This window comes from Sesamum indicum, linkage group LG8 (assembly GCF_000512975.1).
Source record: "Sesamum indicum cultivar Zhongzhi No. 13 linkage group LG8, S_indicum_v1.0, whole genome shotgun sequence".
NCBI lineage: Eukaryota > Viridiplantae > Streptophyta > Magnoliopsida > Lamiales > Pedaliaceae > Sesamum > Sesamum indicum.
In genome coordinates this window covers 19,049,161-19,071,545 of record NC_026152.1, presented here as the reverse complement: position 1 = coordinate 19,071,545, position 22,385 = coordinate 19,049,161, and the positions used below count along the sequence as shown (strand labels likewise).

The following is a 22,385-nucleotide window of genomic DNA, read 5'->3' as shown; positions in this document are numbered from 1 at the left end:
TCATCCGCTAGTCAAAGTTCACCGAATTTATTGATATTACTGAGGTGCCGTTATGGTATTAATGATGAATTATTGGTGTCAATATGTCATATATTAAATGTAGATTCTACTTAATCTTAATTGCTTCCTTTTAGAGGGGCATTTGTGCAATTAAGGCAAATAAAGAAGAAGTTTGTTTGACATTGACAATCCTATCCTTCCCACTCGCCGACCCGCTCCCCTGTTCTCAGTTCTGATACTCTGTTGCCCTAATTTCTGTGAACAAACAAAAATTTGATGCGAGTGTTTCAGTCTGCCTTTGCGGGATCTGCGCTTTTCTTGAAGTATATATAAAGTGTGTGTCGAGTTGTTTGTGAGGAAGAAAGAAGGATGAGTCGGAGCTTAGGGATTCCGGTAAAGCTGCTGCACGAGGCGTCGGGACACATCGTGACGGTGGAGCTGAAGAGCGGGGAACTGTATCGGGGAAGTATGGTCGAGTGCGAGGATAATTGGAATTGCCAGTTGGAGAACATCACTTATACCGCTAAGGTACTCTAATTGTTGAATTTGCTTTCTTAGCAGTAGTGTGTTACTTGTTGAAAACTTTCGGGTTTTCATTTTCTATTTTTCTGCCGTGTAATAATGGTAATTGTTATGTGCTTTTTTTAAAACCCTAGTAGATGTTAAACCCTAGGAAGAAGCTGTAGCGTGGCAATTATGCAATTAATTGGGATTCTTTCTCTTTTCTTTTAGTTCTTTGTTGTTGGCACCACCGCTGTGGTATGCTATTTGTTGAACCTTTAAAACCTGAGGAAGAAAATTTGAAGTAGCAAATTTACACTTTAATCCTCTTTTTTTTATGTGTAATTATAGTTGAGTACGGAAGTAGGTTTATATAAAGGTTTGTACCAAAGAATTGATGAATGATTCTTTGTTGCTCCAAAGACGAACATGGATAGAGTTATTAGTATTGTCATTATTTGAAGGGACCTACAGTAATATATGGCGAAAACAAGTCGTAGCTCGTTAATACTAAGATATGCAGATGCTACGTTTATGGTGTATATGACCGTGTGTAACAATTTTTGTGCTTGTTTTAGTGACCACATTGTTCACCTGTATTTTGAATTGGTGTTGGTCAACTATATTACAGGACGGAAAGGTCTCACAACTCGAGCATGTTTTCATTAGAGGCAGCAAAGTCAGGTGTATGCTCATTTTCTTATTTTGGGCTGTGTGGTTGCATAAACTTATTTGGATGTTACTGATGCTGGTTGCATAACTTATTTGGATGTTACTGATGCTGAATTTTACCAGGTTCATGGTAATTCCAGATATGCTTAAAAATGCTCCCATGTTTAAGCGTTTGGAAGCTAGAATTAAGGTACCATTCTGTTGCGCCTAAGTTCATTTCGTCTTTTCTGTTGGTATAGGGATTGCCTTTCTGTGACTTCCAGAACCGATCATTGAACACATTATACTATCTAGAAATTTTTTATTCTGTCGTGTGATGATAAGTGGTGAAAGATCAAATTTGTTTGACCAGAAATGTTGCTGATATATCTCAGAGATGCTAACTTTTCCGTATATGGCAGAAGCCTACAAATCAGAATGGAAGATCTGAACTTTTTTCAACAGTCCCCCCCCCCCCCCCCAAAAAAAAAAATTGCATAACCTCCCTGTGTTTTTGGTAAAATAGCAAGAAATTCCCCTTTGTTAATTTTATAGGCAAAAAAGCCTGTGTTTTTGGTGAAATAGTGAGAAATTCCCCTTTGTTAATTTTATAGGCGAAAAACCCCGTGTTTTGTGCTTATCACCATTTAATTTTGGACTTTTAGGGCAAGGGTTCATCACTTGGAGTAGGACGTGGACGTGCTGTTGCAATGCGAGCCAGAGTAAGTTCTTTCTTTGATGGTGGTTAATAATATAATGTGTGAACAATATTCTATGTTTGATATTGGTGAGAATGTTTAATTGTCCAACAACAGTAATAAGTAGTGTTTTCCCTGTTTTATGAGAAGTCAGTGCCGTAAAAATCTTTTCTCTATGTGCTTTTACCTGAAGTTGTTGAGTGTCGAAACTTGTTTCTGTTTATAAGAATGTGAGTGGTATGCGGGGAATTAAAAAACCGTTAACTCAATAAGGGAGTTTTTCAATAGTTTTCATTTTGATTATCGATCAACCTGACTCTTGAATTTCTCAATGGTAGGCGCAGGCTGCTGGTCGTGGAGCTGCACCTGGTAGGGGTGTTGTGCCACCTCTAAGGAGGTGATCTTATCCCGTTATTGGCATTACAGCACTCTTGTGAAGTGGCCACATCCACTTTTGCCATCCATAGTTGATCCTTGGTCTTGTTCCCTGTGTTCCCAGCTCTCGTAATGCTTTTCGTTTCTGAATGAGAACTTGCAATGAGTTCAGATGAAAAGTGGCTGGTTTTCTAATGGCTGTTACCGGAGTTTGTAGTAATGTTTTGAACAGGTGGCAATTGAGCCATAAAATTTGAAATCACTCTATATTTGTCCAATCTTCATTCCCACTTGCATCGATTAAAGTTTTCAGTAAATGCAGCAGAGTGAACCTGCTCTCCCTTGCTGTTAAGACTATGAAATGAGCCTGCAACCTAGATCCGTATTTTGTGTGTTTGTTTAATGCTACTAATTTGTTGTTTGTTTCTGCATAATGTAGTATTTTAAAACAATTTTCTCATGTAATGTACACTAAAAAGAAAATGAAGAAATGTGATCCATCAGTTATATAATTGACCATTCTTCGATGGAAATATTCTACTGCTAAAAATCATCAGAAGGACAATGGTATTCAATTTTCCGTTCATTTACTGAACTGAAAGTCAAAAACTCTCTTTCTTCAGGTTAAAAAATGAGGAAGATTGACAAATACAGTCTAATTGACTGAAAAGGGTACACTTCAGATACTCCAAATAGAATCCATATGGAGGCAAGAGACTGGAAAGAAGGGAAGATAGAAAGAAGCTTACAAACACTAAAACATGTAACATGTAGTCATTGCTAGAGATCGAATATCTTCTACAACCCAAAAGGCACTATCAAGAGTTCAGCATCATCCAGACAGAACAGACGGAACTTTCTCAAAGTTTCTCATGATGAATATCTCTGACACTGGAGCATGCAGAGCACAAGTACGATATAACACGATAGTCCAACTATCACCATGTGACCAAATAGAATATTCAAGGTTGATCACTGCATTTCATCTTCAGGTAAATCTTCACCTAGACCACGCTGTGCAATTCTGTAATACAGAATCCCCATTGTTGCCATGCAGGCCCTGCACAGAAAGAGAGTGTATTGAAGAAAACTAGTTGTCATAATTAACAGAAGAGGCCAATCAAAAAAGTCCGCAACAGTTTCATTCTTCTGCCAACTTTGAGTTTGACAAGATCTTTTCCTGTTAAGAAATAATCAGCTGCTTCTGCTTTTTATGTGGTTCTGCTAATAAAAGCGCATGGATAAAAAAAAATAGCTCGAAAACCAACTCTGTTCTCATTAGCATCTTTACAAATCTAACATCTGTGAGGAAGCTTTTATTAAGGAAAAGACTCTCTTACATGATAGCTATGACTAAGAGGAGCTTTCTTGGATCCATTCTTGAAGACTTGTGGTGTCTTACACGACCTTCTGAAGCATCATCTGCATGCGATGTCTCTTTCCTTGGCGGCGCGGTCACTGGTAGTGTTGGCAATGCACTTGACCAGAAAGGCAACAATGACCTAAGGAGCTTGTGCCGAAAAGTACCTGTAACTTGAGACTATTTCAGATATAAACGATCATGAAGTAGCACCAGCAAACAAAAATTGGCACCCATGTTGTTAATATATATGTTTTTGTATATACAATCCAAAAAAAAAATTTGCTGGATGGAGGCTAAAAGTAGTACAGAAAATAGAGATCAAAGGCAATGTTCAAGCTTGGTACTTCATGCAGAAAACAGGGACTGTCAAATGCAGGTTAAGAGTCCTCATGCAGGCGGTCATGTGTGGGCATTGAATTGGGAATGTTCATTGGAACAATATGGGATCATAATTCACATCCAACAGGCATTGGAGGCAAGAAAAAGTTATAACAGAATTAACATGCCTCCCAGATAGTGGCACCAGAAAGAAATTGTGCGCTTCTCTGATGCTTCCAGTTTGGCAAAGTGAACATTGGCAAGGAGTTTGCATCTCAAGAAAATCAACTTTATGAACTTATTTAATAGGGATGTAAGGATTTGCTCACCTCTTCGCGAGTACTTCTTCCTGTTCGCATCTTCATCATCAGCATAATATGACATCTCAGAGTTCTGCCTTTCAACTTGTTGTGTACTCTTTCGCGTGGTTGCACCAGGCTGGGCAACACAAGGGTTTTAAGAAACCATTGAGAGAGTACACAGAAATAAACCGCATTGATGCAGAAGCAAATCTTTAACGGAAAGTAAAACATAAGATTTCTTACACCGGTAGGACTTGTGCTTCTCATGAAACTGGGTTCATGATTGGGTAAAGATGATGTTGCTAAGCTAGGTCCATCAATCTCCACTATATCCAAACTTGCAGGTCTTGCAGAGCCAGTTGCAATAGAGGCTGCATCCTTTCCGACAGAGGGGTGCATCAGTGGTTCTGAGGCAAATGCAGGTGGAGGATTTCGGGACTCCGTTCCAAATGAAACTGGATGGTTTCCGAACAGGTTCTTCTCTAAACCAGTCTGCAAAAACAGTTAAGATCACCCAAAACAAGATGAGACAAAAAAAGTCCATGCGAAAATGGAACTCCCGCAAAGCCCCTAGTAGATGTGTTACCGCAGCAACAACCCAATTTCCAGGCTGGAAAATAAAACCAAGTAGGAAAAACAGATAAATGAAAGAAAAAGGGCTGCAGATGACAACATGCTGGAAGAAAAACATCCATCAATCACATATATACAAAACAGAGCGAGAATTTCAGTCTGCATGAACATTGTCTAAGACAAGGTGGTGTCCAAAGAAAATTTGCAACTTAATGCTCGGCAACATGACGTGGGAGCGTCCATAAGTGGCAAAACAGCACAGCACCTTAGCACAGCTAGTAATGATTGGTCGATTGGAGTCAACAACATAGACATGCAAGCAATTTTAATCAAATGACAAGTAAATTAACTTGTTATCCTCATATGCCCAGGGCCAAATCCACTCCTCAAAAATCATTCTTTCCATCTCAAGCACTAAGGAAAATGATTTTTTACTAAGAAACTATGAGTCTTAGCAGTTGTATTGTACCAAAATTACTATGAAGTGCTCTTCGGACGCCTATAGCAGCAAATAAGAAATTACCTGCATTATTGCCTCTTTCAGCTTTGAGTGAAGACGTGATCCTGAATCTTTAGTACTTTCTGGAGGCCATATCTGCAACAAGTCAACAAGATCTTATGAATTAAAACATGCACCATCAAACAAGCTAAGATGTTGATGTATGATCAGAGCATTCATGAAAGCTTCAATCGCAGGGTAGGTATGCAAATGCAGAGCTAAATTACTTGTCAAAAGTAACTAGAATTCTACAATTATTTTCAGTTTATTGATTTCTTTTATCAGTACATGTTCTACAATGCAACCAATTTCTGAACTCAAGCTTGAGACATCCGGTACTTAAATAGCGGTAATATTTACAGCCTTCATCTGCTATACCATGATTATAAAGTACAACTATCTCAGTTGTAATAGGTTAAGCACGAAAAGCAGACTCCTATCTCAGTCAAAATTCTTAAGCAAACATTATTTCTGAGCATTACAAAGCTTAAACCTCTTCTAAAAGATTGCAAAGATTCCTTTTAGCAAGTCCTGGTTGGCAAGGGTGTGAGAAATTCGGTATTACAATTATCTTAACAACCTTGGTAAATTACCAACTAAATGTAAGAAGTAAGACGAAGACTTGAGGTTTAGATCAATCATTTAAAATTGATAAAAGAATGCGAAATGCAGATTATATGGGAGCAGAACATACTGAGGTTGAACAGGTTGGACAGACGTATCCAGCGGGAGCAGTGTGCTGGGGAAAACTTTTAATGTATGACACTAAGCAACTGGTATGTATAACATCTGCAAAATGAAATCATGAGTAAGCAGACTAGACACAATCTAGAGTTCCAAAGTTAACTTGAAGAAAAGAAAACAAAATTGGACGATGCATGGGCAGTAGTACATACGCAAACAACCCAATCTTGTAGTTTGCGGGTCTGTTCCCTCTTCAAGTACAGCTTGACAATGGCAGCATTTAGGAGGCCAATCATACTCCCCATCAATTACCCACTCGGAGTATGTTCGCACCTAAAAATTTCAGTAATATCTCTTTTTGAATATTTACAGATCATGCGCCTAAGCAATGGAGGAACGAAGCATAAATAACCATACCACACAAATTTGGTGCTCTGGGAAGCATATACATTCTCCACAAACGGGCACCTTGTGGACAAAGCAATACAACTTGGTCGCCTAAAACCCAAAACCGTACAGGAGTTCATTAGCCATCAGTCGCGTTACATAACAGTGCAATATTATCTTAAAAGTCGCATCACGAATCAAAACACTGAATTTCACCGCAACCAAAGCGCCAAAAAAAAAAGAAAGAATCAACGGCCTACCACTGGAACATTACGAAATAAAGCCTAATTCGAAGTAATTCCGCTCAAAAAAATCGGGCAGTGCTCATAAATCCACGTCGACAATTAACTAAACTTAAAAAAAATTAAAAAAAAAAAAAAAAAACTCTGTAACGAATTCCAAGCTCGATCTGATCCCAAAGTAAAGCATCGAACGTCACATTCCAATCGGAATAAACCAGTTACTTAAAATCCGTAAAACACAATCAGCAACACAAATTTCGCATCGATGCGCATGTAGACTCATGCAGTACCTTGCGGCATTTACAGACCACCATCGCATTAGCCGGATTGAGAGCTACGGTACAGCCGTTTCGAGATCGGGATTTCCAAGGAAAAATTAAGAAGCGCCTGATTTGGGGGAAAATCAATTCATAGGGTTTAAGCTGAGTTTTGGAGAGAATTATTGAATGATTGAAAAACGTAGTGACAGTAATAATAATCGAATTTAGAGCATCAGATTTATGTGTAATTATCAGTTATTTCTTTCTCTACTTTTCTTTCCTTGGGTGGATGTATGTGTGTATGTATCGGTTTCAACTTGTGCAGGAGATGGAATTCCCTGTGGATGGTACCACCGGACGAGTACTGTGCCTGCTGTCTCCTTAACTTGGAAGTTTGACTTCAGTGCATTTCTCCAGATTGGGCCCAATTTGGGTCCTTTAATGGGCTGTTTCTGTCCAATAGGGGAAATCGTTTTGACTGAATTTAGGCCCAATTTCTCATGCCTAGCACTAGCACCAGTCCACAACACCCCTCACCTCACCCTCTCTAAATATTTATACTACTAACTAATTTGTGTCGCATCATACTTTATAATACTAGCTGCCATGATATTCCGTTCGTATATATTATAATAAATAATATTTTATATTTAAAATATATATATAAATCGACATATTATATATTTTTTTTAAAAAATCAACTTAAGAATATTATTAAGAAAATAATAAAATTGAAGTTAGATGTGATCATCGTCATTTGTTGTGAGAGTATAAATTATATATACAAAATTTATAATATTATTTTTTAAAATAATATATTTATAGAGTATTTATTATTATTTATGAAATATATACAGAATTATAAAATTGCAATGATGTGTCTGTTAAGCAAACAGATGATGTTGTTGTACTATTTTGAATTTGAATTTGAATCTCCAATTCCAGTTGGCGAATAGTGCCACTCCTCTCCTCCTCCCTCTCTGTCTGCTGTTCCCCAAACATCATCACTCTTTCAAACTTCTCAACTTTCCTTCTCTTGATCCACAAAACTCACTGACGGTGATCATGACTGTGGCCCCACCATCATCCACCGGCCGCGAGCTGTCGGACCCTCCCACCGATGGCGTCTCCAACATTCGTTTCTCCAACCATAGTGACCACCTCCTCGTTTCTTCATGGGACAAGGTATTCATCACGCTTTACGCTCTGTATGTATCTTTTCACTGCCAAGTTTCGATTTTGAGTTGTGATTCTTTGCTTTTTTTCTTTCTGTTGTTTGTTAGAGTGTTCGACTGTACGATGCGAGCGCCGATGTGCTGAGGGGAAAATTTATGCACGGAGGTGCCGTGCTTGATTGTTGCTTCCACGATGATGCCTCAGGGTTTACTGCTTCTCTCGATCACACTGTTAGAAGGTAATTTCCATTTCTTTGATCCAAGACTTCACCTTTGCAGGGGTTAATTGGAAAAATTATGGCGTGATGTTAAGTTAAGGGATCACGGTGAATAGCTTTTAAGTTCACAGTAATTGCGTGCCGTTTTGTATTTCCGAGATAATTTTCCGGTCTTAATTAATGTCTGTCTGTGCTGATTTTGGTGGTTGATGTGATTATCACATCGGTAGATGGCAATTTTGCGCTTAAATCCATATGAGGAAATTGTTTCCCTTTTTTTTTATGATAATTATATGTCTGCGCTTGTTGATATTGTATTTCTATTAAATATGTAACTTGGTCATGCTTATGGCAATGAGGGTTTTTGTTCTCCAGACTAGTGTTCAACTACAACAAAGAAGATACTTTGGGGAGGCATGATGCTCCTGTTCGTTGTATTGAATACTCGTGTACAACTGGTGGGTGTTCCATTCCAAATCAATGGCTTTTTATAATCTCTGTGAACCTCATGTGGTGCAATCCCGATTTGAAAGTAGTGTAGCATAGAAGTTTCAAGAGGATTAAGAAATGTGGCAGGCATCTGAAGCACTCGTTTTTCTTGACTTATGCGTACTATACCTCTAGCCTTACTTGCATGTTTTAATGTCGTTTCTGGTCTTTTGTTATAAATTACAGCATATTCTTGAAGTTCTTCTGATTGCCAACTTAGCTTCTTTGTTGAGCACTAGTTACAGAATACTCTCAGTGATGTAGTAGTAACTTATTCTATAAAAAGGAATGAGCTGCAGTGTTTCATTCAAATTGGTTTTTGCATATGTGATCCTGTACCACATTTATGGGGATATTTTCTGTTCTATTGCTGAAAATCTGCTTTACATTATTTTAGGCCAAGTTATTACCGGTAGTTGGGACAAAACTTTGAAGTGTTGGGATCCCAGAGGTGCAAGTGGTCAGGAACGTTCTCTTGTTGGAACATATACTCAGCCTGAGCGTGTTTATTCAATGTCTCTTGTTGGCAATCGGTTGGTGGTTGCAACTGCTGGAAGACATGTTAATGTATATGATCTACGAAACATGTCTCAACCTGAACAGCGAAGGGAATCTTCTTTGAAGTATCAAACAAGATGTGTTCGATGTTATCCTAATGGGACAGGTGCTGCTTTCTCATCTTACTATCTATTTCAGGGGGACAGCCTAGTGTAAACTTCCTCTACCTGCTCTTAGACTTTTTGTCTGACATATTTTATTAGGGTTAACACTAGAGTGCATAGAGGATTATTTGTTTGGTTTCAACGAGCAATTTTAACCAGCGAATAATCAATTTTATGAATTACATTTCTCATTAATATACTTTGCTTTCTCTTTACAACTGTGATTTGCAGGTTATGCTCTAAGTTCAGTGGAAGGTAGGGTCGCAATGGAGTTCTTCGATCTCTCTGAGGCTGGTCAATCAAAAAAGTATGTATTAACCTTGTAACATGCTGAGCCGATGTAGATGTAGTAACTCGTGATCTGCTTATCCCTGTATCAGGATGCTTATAAATCTGTGACAAATTAACTTTATGGTTGACATTTTTCTTGATCTGTCTATTGCTGTTCACTTATCCACTAATAGTTATGGGATTGCATGTGAGAACTGTTATTAATGAAGAAATAATGACAATCATCTGCTTCAAATTTTGCTGCAAGACAATTCTGGCACTGATCTCTCGCAATATATTTTGTCCTGAGAGCTATTCCCCGAGTATATTTCATTTTTATCACACAAACAACAAAAGTCGAGGATTCATGCTGCAATTTATGTGAATTAACAATTTCTTAAAAACTATTAGTTCACTTGTTAACCATTTCCTCCTGTTAATGGTTATATGAAGGTATGCGTTCAAATGTCACCGGAAAACAGAAGCAGGGAAGGATATTGTCTACCCTGTGAATGCCATTGCATTTCACCCTATGTAAGTCATCCTATACTATTTGATCTTTTCATCCTGGATCTCTGGATCTAAGATATAAAAGAAGGTGAGATATTTTAAATTGAAGAGTAAAATATTGAACCACCTTTCTCTATGTAACAATGAATGCGAGAACAAGGAGAAACCCCTCTATGTGAGATTTAATTTCTCTTGGCTTGCAAAAAAGATAGAGTAGAAAGCAAATAATGGGATGATAGGTAATTTGGAAAAGGTGGAAAGAAGAACACAATAAGGTTCAGTATCCATTGAGGTGTTGTTGAGAGTTCATGCATTTGCTATAGAATTAGAAGTTTTGAAGCATTATTGAATCAGCATGCACATTGAGAATCCCCATGAAGTGGTTGAAGCATTGAATTAATTCTGGAGATCACAAGAGTTTGGTTTAAGCTATGTAATCACATCAATTGTGAATTTGAGATTATTGGCAACAGCTGGATTATTCTTCTTCTGCTAAGGATGGTATAACCTCTTATCATTGTTTATTAAAATTCTGCATGTAGCTATGGTACTTTTGCTACTGGAGGTTGTGATGGTTATGTTAATGTCTGGGATGGGGACAACAAGAAGAGGTTGTATCAGGTAAAGATACACTTGGAATCAGTTTGATTTCTTGTATCTTGCTACTATGTTATTCTGAATTTTTCTGCCCCATTGTGCTGCAACTTGGTCAATATGAAGTACCCGAAGTACACAACAAGTATTGCAGCTTTGTCATTCAGCAGAGACGGCAGACTGTTGGCTGTTGCATCTAGTTATACATATGAAGATGGAGATAAACCGTAATGATCTCATGATCTTTGAACCTGTCTCTCACACACATAAACATGGCACCCGCACCCACACCCACACAAGCATATTCCTCTCTTGATTTTTTGATCTTTTACACTCTGCTGTTCGTGCAGCCATGCGGTAGATGCCATATTTGTCCGCAGCGTGAATGAAGTTGAAGTCAAGCCAAAGCCAAAAGCTCTACCAAATCTTGCTGCATGAAGGAATCTATTTGTATACTAAGCTAGTTTTGTAGTAATATTTCTGAAAAGCAGTGTTTTCCTTGACAATATATAATTGCAAACTGCTGATTGACTTATGATCATTTTCTCGCTGATAAATCTGAGTGGATACTTACAAAATCTAAAGCTCTTCTATTAATAAAATAAACAAATGAGTTTGAGGAGTTGGCAAACTTATCATAAACATAAGTGGCAAAGAACTATTAATAAAGCTTTCTATTAATAAAATCATAAAATCTAATTACTTATCTGATCGTTTATGTTTCAAATATTCTTACGTGCAATTACACGATAAAGATAAGTGGTAAAGCACTATTTCTCTATTTAACCATGTACAAAGTACTTTTTAAGTGCTGAACAAGTTCAGCGACATCTTAACCAAAAGGTGAACGAGTTTTTTGCATTCAACTACAGAAAAATATCCAAATCACATAGGCGACTCTAGTTTGTTGATCATGGTGGAACAATACGGATTAGACCATCTTCTCCCTGAGTGTCTGAGACTATTTTAGGCTTTCTGGTTACCTAAAACCGGAGGGAGCTGCCTGTGGACCAGCTCCAGCTGCTCTTCTCATTGCTTTTGATTGTGCAAGCAATTGTTCATAGTTCTGATGAGGGAGATTTAAGTTAGAATACACAAAGAGATGCCACTTGAGAAATTGAAAATGTAAAAGTTGTAAAACATGATACCCGTTTCTCAAATGCTGCATCTTCAGGGGCAATGATCTTGTCAGCAATGCCATAGTCAATGGCCTCCTGTGCTTGGAAATACTTTGGACGTTGGATATCCTTCTCAATCTCTTCCTTTGGCTTGCCAATCCCTTTGGCCAAGAGCTCGAGGTAGTATTCTGTGTTTGCATCTAGTTCTTTGGCCTGAGGCAGTGTAAAAACATGGCATATAGACCATGTAAGTACTCTAACACTTATATGCACACACAACTGACACAACCAGCTAACGGGCGCACGCGCACAACATGAGAGAGAGAGAGAGAGAGAGAGAGAGAGACCTTAATCCACATATCTATGACAGATCCACTTGATCTGTTGACTTTTGGAAGATACAACTTTGCTGCAGCATACAGAAAGAACCAATAAAAAGCCACAATAAGAAGAAACTGGACATAGATTTCTCATTGATACCCTATTCACAAAAAAATATCTGAGAAAATCTTAGAGGTTTGAATAATCTCACCTGACAACAAAAAACAGATACTATATTAGTTCAAGTATCAAGTGAAGTTAGTCTTTCCAAGTTTAGAGCCCCATACAACAGTGATTCTTTCAACTGAAGGTTTTTTCTCCCTAAAGCAAAAACAGAATCATGTAATGTTCTTCAAAGTAACATACTTGAAAAGGCATTTCAGGCAGGGACCTCCCAACACAAACCAAGTTGTATGATAACTTCTCAATTCTCCCTCATTATCGAAGAGGATGAAAGATCTCAAAATAGAAATTTTTAGAGATCAATACGTAAACCACCAAGCCAAAGAAGAATGGGTTTGTGTGACCTAATAGACAAAGTCTCTTTCACATAAACCGTGCTTCTAAGAGATCCATTTATTAACACCCTTTGTCTAAGCTGCAAGCAATTATATTGAGAATTGCATTTCAAATATTTGAACAGAGAGCTTGCTAGCCACAAGAATTAGATCTTACTGGATGAGTTTGGTTGTAATGCACGATATCCTTTTGCTCCAACAGACAGAAGCATTGCCGCTTGACCAAATGCCATGCCACAATTTACAGTATAGACATCGGATTTGCAGTACTATGGACCAGAGAAAAGAGTTGCACCATTAAATGGTCAAAAAAAACAAAAATAATCAATGATGGCAAAGAAAAGGAATATGGATAAGGAATTTTAGAAGTTCCCAAACTTTATTTGCTTCTCACTTTCCATCATCTCATATATTTGATAAGTCAATATCAGTAATCAGGTGCTTACTGCCATGGCGTCAGCTATTGCATATGCCTCAGTTTCAGACCCAACAGTCTCCATCTGCTCATTCTACGCAGAAATAAAGAGACAACAGAAAGCATTGATAGTTCAGCCAAAGTTTAATGACAAAAACAATCAGGATAAATATGTATACTGGTTCTAACCAAATGCAAGTAGCATACAAGAGATATATATAAGACAAAGTGTGAGCAAACGAAAATAAAGTGTAAGAGGTTTAGCAGACATAAGTTAGTCAGAGAGAGAAAAAGATAAAACTGTTAACAGAAAATAAAACTATAATTTATGAGATCATTACCTGGGTGCCGGGCGAATTGATGTATAGATATATTGGCTTCGTTGGGCTGTCGTAGTCTAGCCACATAAATTGGGCAATAATAAGTTCTGTCACTGCAGGTACAATCTACAACAAGTGGCAGAATAAAAACATGGTGAATGCAAAAACAGAAACATTTAAGAAGCATCGGTTTAACTTCAAGGTGAAACGTAGAGAAAAATGCAGTACCGGCATGCCCAGAAAGACAATTCGAGCATCTAAAAGTAAAGATGGCAAATCAGGAGGAGCAGTTCTGGGCCTTCCAAATCCCCTACCACCCCCACGGTACATGCTGATGCTCATGCTGTACTTTGAGGGCCCTCTTTCATTCATGCCCGATAAACTCCACATTCCACCATTGTTCAAGTAATTGCAAGCTGATGAAATGCTATCCTGAAAAAGAACAATAGCCAAAGATCCTTCAGAAAACAAAAGATTCTCTGCTGGAAAGAACTGGAGTTCTCTTAATGCGAATAAAGTGCCAAGAAATAACTAATTGACTATTTTCCCAGTCCACAATTATCCTCTTCATCCTTAACTAAGCAGCCCAGCACGAGGGAAGATGCCAAAAGGGAATGGAACGTTAAGTTTTATCCACTTCCATACAGCAACTTAAGCAAACCGCAGAGTTGAGGTTTGGGAATGATGAATCATGAATGTGCTGAAAAGAGGTTGACCTCTGTGACTTTTTCTGCCTGTCTGCGAACGGGATTATCTTCTGTCATGAACATATCCATCTGTGAAGGGGTAAGGCCATAAACATACTGCGGTGTATTTTTGTAATTGTCCATCACTACAAAACAGATGGTAGATTGTCACATTCTAAGTAACCCACCAGATATAAGATGAAAGATAAACGGTAACCACTGACCCCAATTGCACGCACGCAAACTGTTTCTACCAAGACAGCATTTTTCAAACTAATCCATCAGTGAACAGAAATGTCTATAAATCAAGGTGCAGAGGCTCCATTGCTCTTGATGAAAGATTCTAAACATATTAGCAGCAATTTGTAATTTAGGCAAACACTTACCGCCCACAGAAACAACAGTATCTAGCATTGCTGGAGTTCAATTAAAGTCCCTATTATTTATTAAGATAACATGGACCACAACAAAATACTTGATCAGATTAACACTAAATTTCTATGGAGGCTAATTTTTACAACATCCTTTAGATGTATTCCTTGCTCCTGTTCGCTTTATTTTCCTTTACAACATCAATCCTGCTCTATTGCCCAGAGTTTTTTTAAATAACTCAGCAATCTTTTCCAAGTTAATCAAAACCTTTCCACAGACAAGTCAGCAAACTCCAAGAAATTGAAACCAACAAATTCTGAAGAACAACATTACATACATACAATTCCAAACCCAACAACAAAAACAATTAACCAGAAATGAAATCTTGTCGAAAGAAGGTTGAGGCAGCGACAATACTCACATCCATCCTTGAGATTTTCTTCTCGAAATTGTTTGGGTATATGGTCAAGCGACTTCCGAGCAACTGGAGCCTTGAACCCCCATCTTCGAACAACGGTTTTCCTGGGCTTAGCTGCAAATACAAGCTTTCGATTGTGCAGAAAAGCAGCAGCACCGCTGCTCAGTTCCCGATTCTCAGCGACAGTGGATGAGATAGGCGAGAGTAACAGAGAAGACGAAGCCATGGGCAGCAAGCTCCAAAAATCAAGACAAAATTGTTTTCCTTCTTGAGGTGAAGTAAAAGAGTAATACAAATTGCAGAGAGAGAGAGAGACGGGTGAGGCTGAGCTTCACCGATGATTTTTTTCTCCTTAATGGGCTACATAATCCCAGCCCATTTCATTTGGGCTCAACTTTAAATTTTCATAGCCCAATTCTATGAGAAGTGGGCCGAACTTCGTCCCAGTTTCTTATGAAGTTTTTCCAAATTTAATTTTAGCACAACTAATTTTTATACACTGATATGAAAGAAGTGATTTGTGGCTGCCCCCAAACTTGAATTCGTAGCTGTTGCAAAATCATGATTTTATGGTTTACTCATATGTTGAACGATTAGATCCATTTATTAGATAAAAATAAACATCAGTAGTATTAGATGTAATAATCACAAAGAGTTTACGTGTAATTATACCAAATCTCATAGAAGGGCAATATTATTATGCCTTAGAAAATTCATAATAGGACTATCTATCATAAAGAATGATGCCCGCTCTAAAATTGTTGGATTCCTCTCGTAAAATAATCATTTCAACCATTATATAATTAAAAAATAAAATAAAATAAATCCGACCTGAACGTACTCAACGATAAAAATAAACACTGGCCTAAATGTTTAATAATCATTCAAGGAGCTGGTGATGCCGACCATATGGGTTGATGGCATACAAATTATAAATCCTCGAATCACATGTAACCACGTCATCACATGTCAAAACCACATAAACGACATCGAACTTTTCCTCAAATTTTCAGTAAAGAATGAAAAACAAAAACAGACTAATGCTACCGAATTACACTCTGGATAACACTGCCCTTCACCAGATGACCAAATTCATGCATCTATCCACCTTAACTTTCTTTCCATCCTCAACTGTACAATCACAGGTCATTAGAGAGACCAAACCACATTGCCTCTTACCTTAATTAATATACATATGATAGCCAATGGCTAGAAATTAAGGTCATGTTTATGGGTGCCTAACTCTGTGTGTGTGTGTGTGTGTTTGATATATAAGCAGAAAGAAGTGTGTGGAAAGAGGCTAATGACGTGCAGGCGTAAGTCATTAACAAGATACGTGTTGAGCTCATGCCTTATGTCCCAGATTTTGGTACCTCGCTTCACACACTTGATGATCTATTTTTCTCAATTTCTTACTTAAATTAAATTTGATCGAATTAAATTAATTATATAAAAATATATCACACATAATTTTTTTTAATTGTATAATAATTTTATTATATATATTATATAATTGATTCAAATACAATCAAACTCGATTTTTAAATTAAAAATTCTCCTAATAAAAATGGAGTATGATGCATGAGCTGCTACGCTATCCATATCCTAGTCATGCTTCAATCTTCATATTTACCAACTTTTTAAATAGATAAGCTTGAATCAGACGAGCCGAAATTTCTAGGAGTATATGGAAATTTTGAAGAGAACTGTGGGTTGACAACGTTAACCTCGTGAGCTATATATGCACCAGGGTACTTAATGTCATTTATATGTGGTTACATAATAATGTTAATTATATATATATGGAACATTTAAGATATTTCTTTTTTTGATATAAATAATTAATAATAAGGACACACTCAATACGTGTAATATTATGTTATAAATTAAATACATATCTCATAGATAAAACTTGAGTTTGTTCCTAGTAAAATACTTAAAGTGAAATTAGATGATAAATAAAGAAAAGATGGAAAATAGATCATATGAGTAGATGGATAAGTGTGTATGATATTGATAGGTGTTTCCTAATTCTAACACTCTGGTTACTTGTCGTCCTATAAATTGGGATTGGGCAAGTTGCCAAACTCATCTAAAAACCAACACGTGTCCTGTTTACATTTGATGAGCAGCAGCAAGGCATCCACGTCTGCGCCGGAGCCATAAATTTTGCTTGCCTAATTTATGAGTTCAGTTGTGCGCTTCCCTCACTTTCCTTTCCTCGCTGCTGTGAATCAATCATTTATTTCTTTGTCCCATCTGATTTCATATAATCCTTTTCATCTCACTTTTTACCTTATTTTCTTAATATTTCGATATTTAAAAATTAGAAGATATATAATTATTAAAATACGAACGCGCTAACTATATAAAATATATAAGATAAATGCTATAGATATTTTTTAGTTTTAGGTTTAAATATACAAAATAGTTCGTTTATTTTATAAAATTAAAATTATGCTCTTTAATATTATAATTATAAATACAATCTTTGTACAGTTGAAGAATTTTGCAAATTTGGTGTAACAGATATATTACTATTACAAGAAAAAGGATAGGGTGGGGGGTATTTACGGTATTTTCAATGGGAAAAGGGTTCTTTCACGACTGCTATAGAAAAGGCAAGGGGGGACACGTGGTGAATCTGGTGCTTGTTTCGGGAAACTTATAGGTGTCTTTCTAGTTAGCCAACCCATAAAGGAAAATATTTCTTCCAAATCAAAAAGGCGTTAAATGAAGTGTGTTTGTATGTATGTAGTACGGATGACACTCTATCTCCTTACGTATGTTTTTCGATTTGTGATAACTGATGAGGACTAGAGACAGGAGCACAAGTCAAGTGCCAACCCTCTCCATTTTTCTACGCCAATTTAAATGTGAAGTGATGAATAATTATCGATGAAATTAAATTCGTTTTAGTATAGAAATCATATCGTGTTGGGTGATTCGATAGTAAAAGTTTCAGTTCAAAAATATCATTCAACCAAAAGTAAATTTTACTTGCATAATCGAAATATGACATGTGTCCAGATAATTTTTATGAATAGTCTGATTAGTTGATAAAAAAATTAAAATTGACAAAGAGTCTAATTAAATGGAATAGGAAATTTATAATCTTGAAGTATTTTACATAGAGTGGATGATTAATTATAAATATTAGATTACAGTGAGGTATATACAGTAATTAAATATATAGAATTGTATAACAGAATAATTGTTATATCCTTATCGAAAAAATGACATTTTGGTAGGCCCAATCCCTAATGTCGCCAGGTCTCTTACTTAGATGGTTCAAGCCCTCTCAATCCCCCAACCCACTTAATCGACCCGGTCTATTTTATACTTATACCTCATAACCCTAATCTTAATTCATCCGGCTCTTCATTTCTTTCACAACATTTTCTTTGATTTCTCCTCTCATCGATTCTTATAGCCTTGGAAATCCTTTTTCGCCGCCTCTCTCTCCCTCCGTCTTCAATGTTGTACCTCTATAAAAGCCTTCCATAGCTTCTATTTTTTTAAGTAACAGATTAATAAATCCTTTTCTTATTCTCCTTCTTCTGAATCATTCTTTCTAAACCACCCTCAATATAAGAAACCTTTGTGATTTCAAGTGGACCTCTGTGGCTTGGGAATCTGGTTGTTGTTTGGATTTTGAGCAACCATGAGAAATTGCTGGTCTTTGTAGTCGTGGGCTTTTCCTCTACGGATATAGCTTCCTGAGCCTAACCCCCCTTCTTTCTGCTTCTGTAATATTATTGATCTGTAAATATATTCTATATATTGTTTAAGATTTGTTTATATTTTATTTTATACTGATTTGTAAACTTAAGAGTTTTCATAACCCATTTTTTCTTGTAATAGTTGAGTTAGAAATCTAATTCTTTGGACTCACTATCCAAGGGTTTATATCCAACAATCCTCTTCAAATCTAACAAGTTATTGATTCGTTAAATTTCCTGGTCAGTTTCATAGGAATGAAAATTCAACAAGGATTTAAGACTTGAAAATTCTAAGGGAGCGTGTGAGAAGGTCAAATGGACCTGCAGCACTAGGATTGTACTAGTGGGTACACTTGAAAATTAATTAAGTTAGTTGATCATTAAGGAAATATTATTTAAAAAACAAAAGATCAAATAAAATATTTGAAAACTTTACTAAATTAATTTACTCAAAGACAAACATGCTGAAGACGGGAAAACTACTTAAGCAATTAACAGAAAAACTTAGGAAGATGAGTATCAATTAAGTTAAATAACTCGACTACACGTCAATATAAGCATATTAATTTAATTATAGTAACCTTAGTGCACAAGAAAAAATGTAAGCATCGCGTGAAATGGCACAAGAAGCAAAGATTTTTCTAATTAGTATTAATTAAAATGATGAATATATCAGCGTTCATAATTAAAGTAAGTATATATAGCACGTAGTGCATGCACTCCAATGGGATTCTATTACATATGTCTGAAAACCAATTAAGTAATCTGATTGCGAATATCCTATCCCGATATTAGATTTTAATTGGGCATTAATTATGCTGGAACAAAGAGAAAAAAAACAAAATCTGGAATAAAGCAGGTAAAAACAAAAATATTACCGCAATTAAAAAGAAAATCCACTCCATAATATTAATTATTACAGGTGCAGTGGTGGGTGCCTGGTTAAATTCCTTTTATTGGCAGCGTGGTGAAAAATAAAAAAGTATGCGTATATTTGTTTTGACTTAGAATTGTAAGTCGTCATTGCTTTTGTGTAAAGTTGGTGACCACTCACACACACAGACACACACACAGTGAAGGCGGCAGCAGCTAGCAAGAGGTGAATGGTGATGTGTAGCCCTAATCCCACTCAAATTTGACCTCAAACCCATTCCTTTGCCCAAAGACGTGTCTCATCATCGCTCCTTTACTTGTCAGAACTAATAAACTATATATACATACGCTATATCTCTAACTTTTCTTTTTATTAATATATTAATTAATACAATCATAATCCTAATTAGACAGCCTCAGCAAAAGCGAGCTCTCTCTATGTATGTATGTTGTACAGTATATGTAATCCTATACAACTCCACCACCGCCACTCCCCACGCAACTTCCAACTTCCCATTTCACCCCTTCATCTCTCTACCTCTCTCTCTCTCTATATATATATATCGAACTCCTCCGGACCTTCCTTCACTCCCCTCACTCTTACTTCGTCTATCTATTCAACATTAATACTCTCCCCAATTCTATTCTCTTGTTTCACGCCTTAATGGCTCTTGAGGCTTTGAATTCTTCGGCGCCGCCTCCGGCGCCGCTCAACCTGTCCCGCCGCTTCGACGATGTTGAGCCTCATATTGTTGACTCATGGAGGAAATCCAAGCGCTCCAAACGCCAGCGGGGTTGCGGTGAATCGGAAGAAGAGTATCTGGCTGTTTGCCTTGTCATGCTCGCTCGCAGCGGTGGCGGTCGATACTCCATGACCGCCTCCCCCACTCCCACCACCCCCGCAAGCGAAGAGGGAGATAAGTCGTCGACTATTGCTATAACCGCCACTACTCCTGGCGCCGTTGCTTTACCCAATTGCGTCGACATCAAGAAAGACCAAGAATCCTCTCTGGCTACGCCTCCTCCTCCGCCGACGAGTACGAACAATTCTTACAAGTGCAGTGTGTGCAATAAAGTTTTCCCATCATACCAAGCGCTCGGCGGCCACAAGGCCAGCCACCGCGCCAAACCCCCAGCCGCCACAGCAGACGACGGGAACCCATCCACCGTCTTAACGACCTCGTCGACTTACACCTCTGTTACCAACCCAAGTGGAAAGCTTCACGAGTGCTCCATCTGCCACAAGAGTTTCCCCACCGGTCAGGCTCTTGGTGGCCACAAGCGAAGGCACTACGAAGGCGTGATTGGCAGCGCCGCTGCCAAAAGTCGCACCACCTCCTCCTACGGCGGTGGAGGCAGCGATCAGATGACGGTCACCATCTCCCGAAATATCGACTTAAACCTGCCGCCGTCCCCTGGATTGCATTGCGATGAAGAAGTGGAAAGCGCTCTGCCGCCTTTATTTGAATAGAAAAAAACAAATTTAGTGGAAAAAAATATAGTTTTTATCACATATTTATTATTTTTCTTTAGGAATTTTATTGTGCTATTATTTGTCTTTTATAGGGTTGATGTATAGGAAAAAGTAAGTGAATTCTTTATTCATTCATTGGATGAAAATTCTTATGATTTTAGTATATAGTAACTTTTTGTGTGTATAGTATTATTGAAATATATATCATTGAAGCCAAGTAAGTCTGCTGAAGTTATAATATATTATCAAGGTTAAATATTATTTAACTTTAATCATAGTATTTGAATTTTGTCAAATTCGACTTAATCAATTAAAATACTACTATTTACGTTCAGAATTCAAATTTATTTCTTTATTTAAGTTCACTGTTTTCATTATGAATAACAAATTACAGTTAAATATAATATTAATTTTGTTGAGAAAAACTCAATTATTATTGATGCATCAAAATGTTACGTGCAAAAGATCAAGAAATTACTGTTGACACAAAAAAATTCCATCAACTACACATTTTAAATAAGCGTACAATATTTTTTTAAGAAATATATGTGACTGGAAAAGAAAATATTCAATATATATTTATAGACTAGTAGCGTTATTCGAATATTACCCCCTTTATCTAATTCATTTTTGAGAAAAATAAAAAATAAAAATAAAATAGCATATTCCCATGTGTTGTTTGCAAAGTGCAAAGTTGGGTACGTAATTTACTTGGTGTAATCAAGGGAGATAGCGTGGAGAGGAATTTTGGCAAAGTCCATACGCGGTCTTCAACGCTGCCCTAATTATTTGTTTAATTACATAATGCTTCATTCGTTAATTCCAATCCAAGGTGGACAGTCTCTCTCTCTCTCTCTCTTTCTCAAGTCTGAAACAGTAGTGTGTGTGATCATCTGTCAACCACAGACGTACAACAGGAGATTGCCAGGTAAGAATGACGAGGCTTAGGGGTGTTGTACTTTAGGAAATTGAGAAGCAAAGGGATGGGTGCGGGTTAGATGTTTGTTTGCGTGGATAAGACAATCTTTCATGCTTTCCTTACAAGTAATAATCAATAATTTGGACATTTATCTTACATGTGATTCCTCCTTGATTCATGGATTCAAAAAAATACATTGTTGGTTAACTAATGACATGGCTTTTTTATTTTTTTAATAAAAAATAATAATTTTCTTTCACGTATTTTTATATCAATCTATCATTAGGTGTTATAAAAACTAATAACAAAATAAATGCACATAAAGTGAAATAGATATTCTCATACCGAATATGCTTAAAACCCATGATCTCGTGCTTTTGAAATTACGTGATCACAATCTCATTTGTTGGATCAAAATCTCGAAGGTACATGGTGTTCTTTTATTTAAGCATTCATTA

At 37.0% G+C, this 22,385-nt stretch overlaps 5 protein-coding genes across 5 annotated transcripts; 3 read left to right on the top strand and 2 right to left on the bottom strand.

The window, feature by feature from the left end:
* On the top strand, positions 177-2,650 carry LOC105169377 (small nuclear ribonucleoprotein SmD3b-like). The gene is made up of 5 exons (XM_011089767.2): positions 177-528; positions 1,133-1,185; positions 1,297-1,363; positions 1,818-1,874; positions 2,189-2,650. Exons 1-5 carry the CDS (start codon positions 370-372, stop codon positions 2,249-2,251), a joined length of 399 nt encoding a protein of 132 aa, XP_011088069.1. The 5' UTR covers positions 177-369; the 3' UTR covers positions 2,252-2,650.
* On the bottom strand, positions 2,799-7,163 carry LOC105169376 (zinc finger protein-like 1 homolog). The gene is made up of 9 exons (XM_011089766.2): positions 6,884-7,163; positions 6,382-6,462; positions 6,177-6,297; positions 5,975-6,069; positions 5,305-5,376; positions 4,452-4,700; positions 4,236-4,344; positions 3,566-3,752; positions 2,799-3,285 (listed from the first exon to the last, which is right to left on the bottom strand). Exons 1-9 carry the CDS (start codon positions 6,905-6,907, stop codon positions 3,198-3,200), a joined length of 1,026 nt encoding a protein of 341 aa, XP_011088068.1. The 5' UTR covers positions 6,908-7,163; the 3' UTR covers positions 2,799-3,197.
* LOC105169375 (mitotic checkpoint protein BUB3.1) lies at positions 7,747-11,306 on the top strand. The gene is made up of 9 exons (XM_011089765.2): positions 7,747-8,038; positions 8,137-8,267; positions 8,622-8,704; positions 9,133-9,399; positions 9,629-9,704; positions 10,121-10,201; positions 10,720-10,798; positions 10,898-10,998; positions 11,122-11,306. The coding sequence occupies exons 1-9, from the start codon at positions 7,919-7,921 to the stop codon at positions 11,207-11,209; spliced, it is 1,026 nt and encodes a 341-aa protein (XP_011088067.1). The 5' UTR covers positions 7,747-7,918; the 3' UTR covers positions 11,210-11,306.
* LOC105169374 (ATP-dependent Clp protease proteolytic subunit-related protein 1, chloroplastic) lies at positions 11,433-15,242 on the bottom strand. Its single transcript, XM_011089764.2, has 9 exons — positions 14,943-15,242; positions 14,180-14,295; positions 13,692-13,895; positions 13,485-13,589; positions 13,175-13,237; positions 12,886-12,997; positions 12,237-12,298; positions 11,920-12,102; positions 11,433-11,837 (listed from the first exon to the last, which is right to left on the bottom strand). The coding sequence occupies exons 1-9, from the start codon at positions 15,163-15,165 to the stop codon at positions 11,751-11,753; spliced, it is 1,155 nt and encodes a 384-aa protein (XP_011088066.1). The 5' UTR covers positions 15,166-15,242; the 3' UTR covers positions 11,433-11,750.
* LOC105169373 (zinc finger protein AZF2-like) lies at positions 19,972-21,229 on the top strand. Its single transcript, XM_011089763.2, has one exon. The coding sequence runs from the start codon at positions 20,199-20,201 to the stop codon at positions 21,003-21,005; it is 807 nt and encodes a 268-aa protein (XP_011088065.1). The 5' UTR covers positions 19,972-20,198; the 3' UTR covers positions 21,006-21,229.